At 47.9% G+C, this 1,214-nt stretch overlaps 1 protein-coding gene across 2 annotated transcripts in view; it reads left to right on the top strand.

Moving 5' to 3' along the window:
* Window positions 1–1,214, top strand: part of SSR2 (signal sequence receptor subunit 2) — a 12,709-nt gene that overhangs the window by 5,441 nt on the left and 6,054 nt on the right. For both annotated transcript variants that reach the window (XM_017509975.2, XM_017509978.2), the window contains exon 4: window positions 282–390. In XM_017509975.2, the coding sequence (XP_017365464.1) occupies window positions 282–390 (109 nt within the window). The remainder of the gene's footprint in view (window positions 1–281; window positions 391–1,214) is intronic.

The raw sequence follows: 1,214 nt of genomic DNA, 5'->3' as shown, positions 1-1,214 counted from the left end.
TGAGGCAGGAGAATTGCCTGAACCCAGGAGGCAGAGGTTGCGGTGAGCCGAGATCGCGCCATTGCACTCCAGCCTGGGTAACATGAGTGAAACTCCGTCTCAAAAAAAAACAAAAAACAAAAAACAAAAAAAAAACAAAATAAAAAGCGTATATTTTTTCATTCCTGCATGAGATCAGCACTTATTGGCAACTGTTTTGTTAATGGTGCGTTTAGTCCACAGGTTGAGAGGCTGCTACAACCTTAGCTTCATCTCTTTCCCTTCCTTAACTCTTTGGCCAGTGCTAGCAATGTCTCCCACACCGTGGTCCTGCGCCCTCTCAAGGCTGGTTATTTCAACTTTACCTCAGCAACAATTACTTACCTGGCCCAGGAGGATGGGCCCGTTGTGGTGAGTTGCCCAAACTCTTAGCTGGATGGAATTTGGATCTGCCTTCCCTTAAAATCACTTGTGGTGGGGATGGGAGGGGAATGAAGAGAGGTTGGTTAATAGATACAAAAATACAGTTAGGACTGGGCGCAGTGGCTCACGCCAGTAATCCAGCACTTTGGCAGGCCAAGGCGGGCAGATCACCCAAGGTCAGGAGTTCGAGACCAGCCTAGCCAACGTGGAGAAACTCCATCTCTACTTTAAATACAAAAATTAGCTGGACATGGTGGCAGGCACTTGTAATCCCAGCTACTTGGGAGGCTGAGGCAGGAGAATCACTTGAACCCAGGAAGCAGAGGTTGCAGTGAGCCAAGATCGCACCACTGCACTCCAGCCTAGGGGACAGAGTGAGACTCCGTCTCAAAAAAAAATACAGCTAGAAGGAATAAGACCTAGTGTTCGATAGTTCGGTAGGGTGACTATAGTTAATGGTAATCTAATGTATATTTCAAAGTAGCCAGATGAGAAGCATTTGAACAGTTCCATCATAAAGTAAAGACAGGGCAGGGCATGGTAGCTCACGCCTGTAATCCTAGTACTTTAGGAGGCTTGAGGCAGGTGGATTGCTTGAGCCCAGTAGTTGGAGACCAGCTGCTTGGGCAATATAGTGAGACCCCCATTTTAAATAATTAGCCGGGCATGGTGCATGCCCCTGTGATCCCAGCTACTCAAGACGTTGACGTGGGAGGACTGCTTGAGCCTGGGAGACTGAGGCTGCAGTGAGCCATTATATTGGCACTGCACTCCAGCCTGGGTGACAGTGAGACCTGTCTCAAAAAAAAAAA

The sequence above is a fragment of the Cebus imitator genome, unplaced genomic scaffold (genome assembly GCF_001604975.1).
Source record: "Cebus imitator isolate Cc_AM_T3 unplaced genomic scaffold, Cebus_imitator-1.0 Scaffold427, whole genome shotgun sequence".
Classification (NCBI taxonomy): Eukaryota; Metazoa; Chordata; class Mammalia; order Primates; family Cebidae; genus Cebus; species Cebus imitator.
The sequence above is the reverse complement of the archived record's forward strand: the minus strand, read 5'-3'. Positions and strand labels throughout refer to the sequence as shown.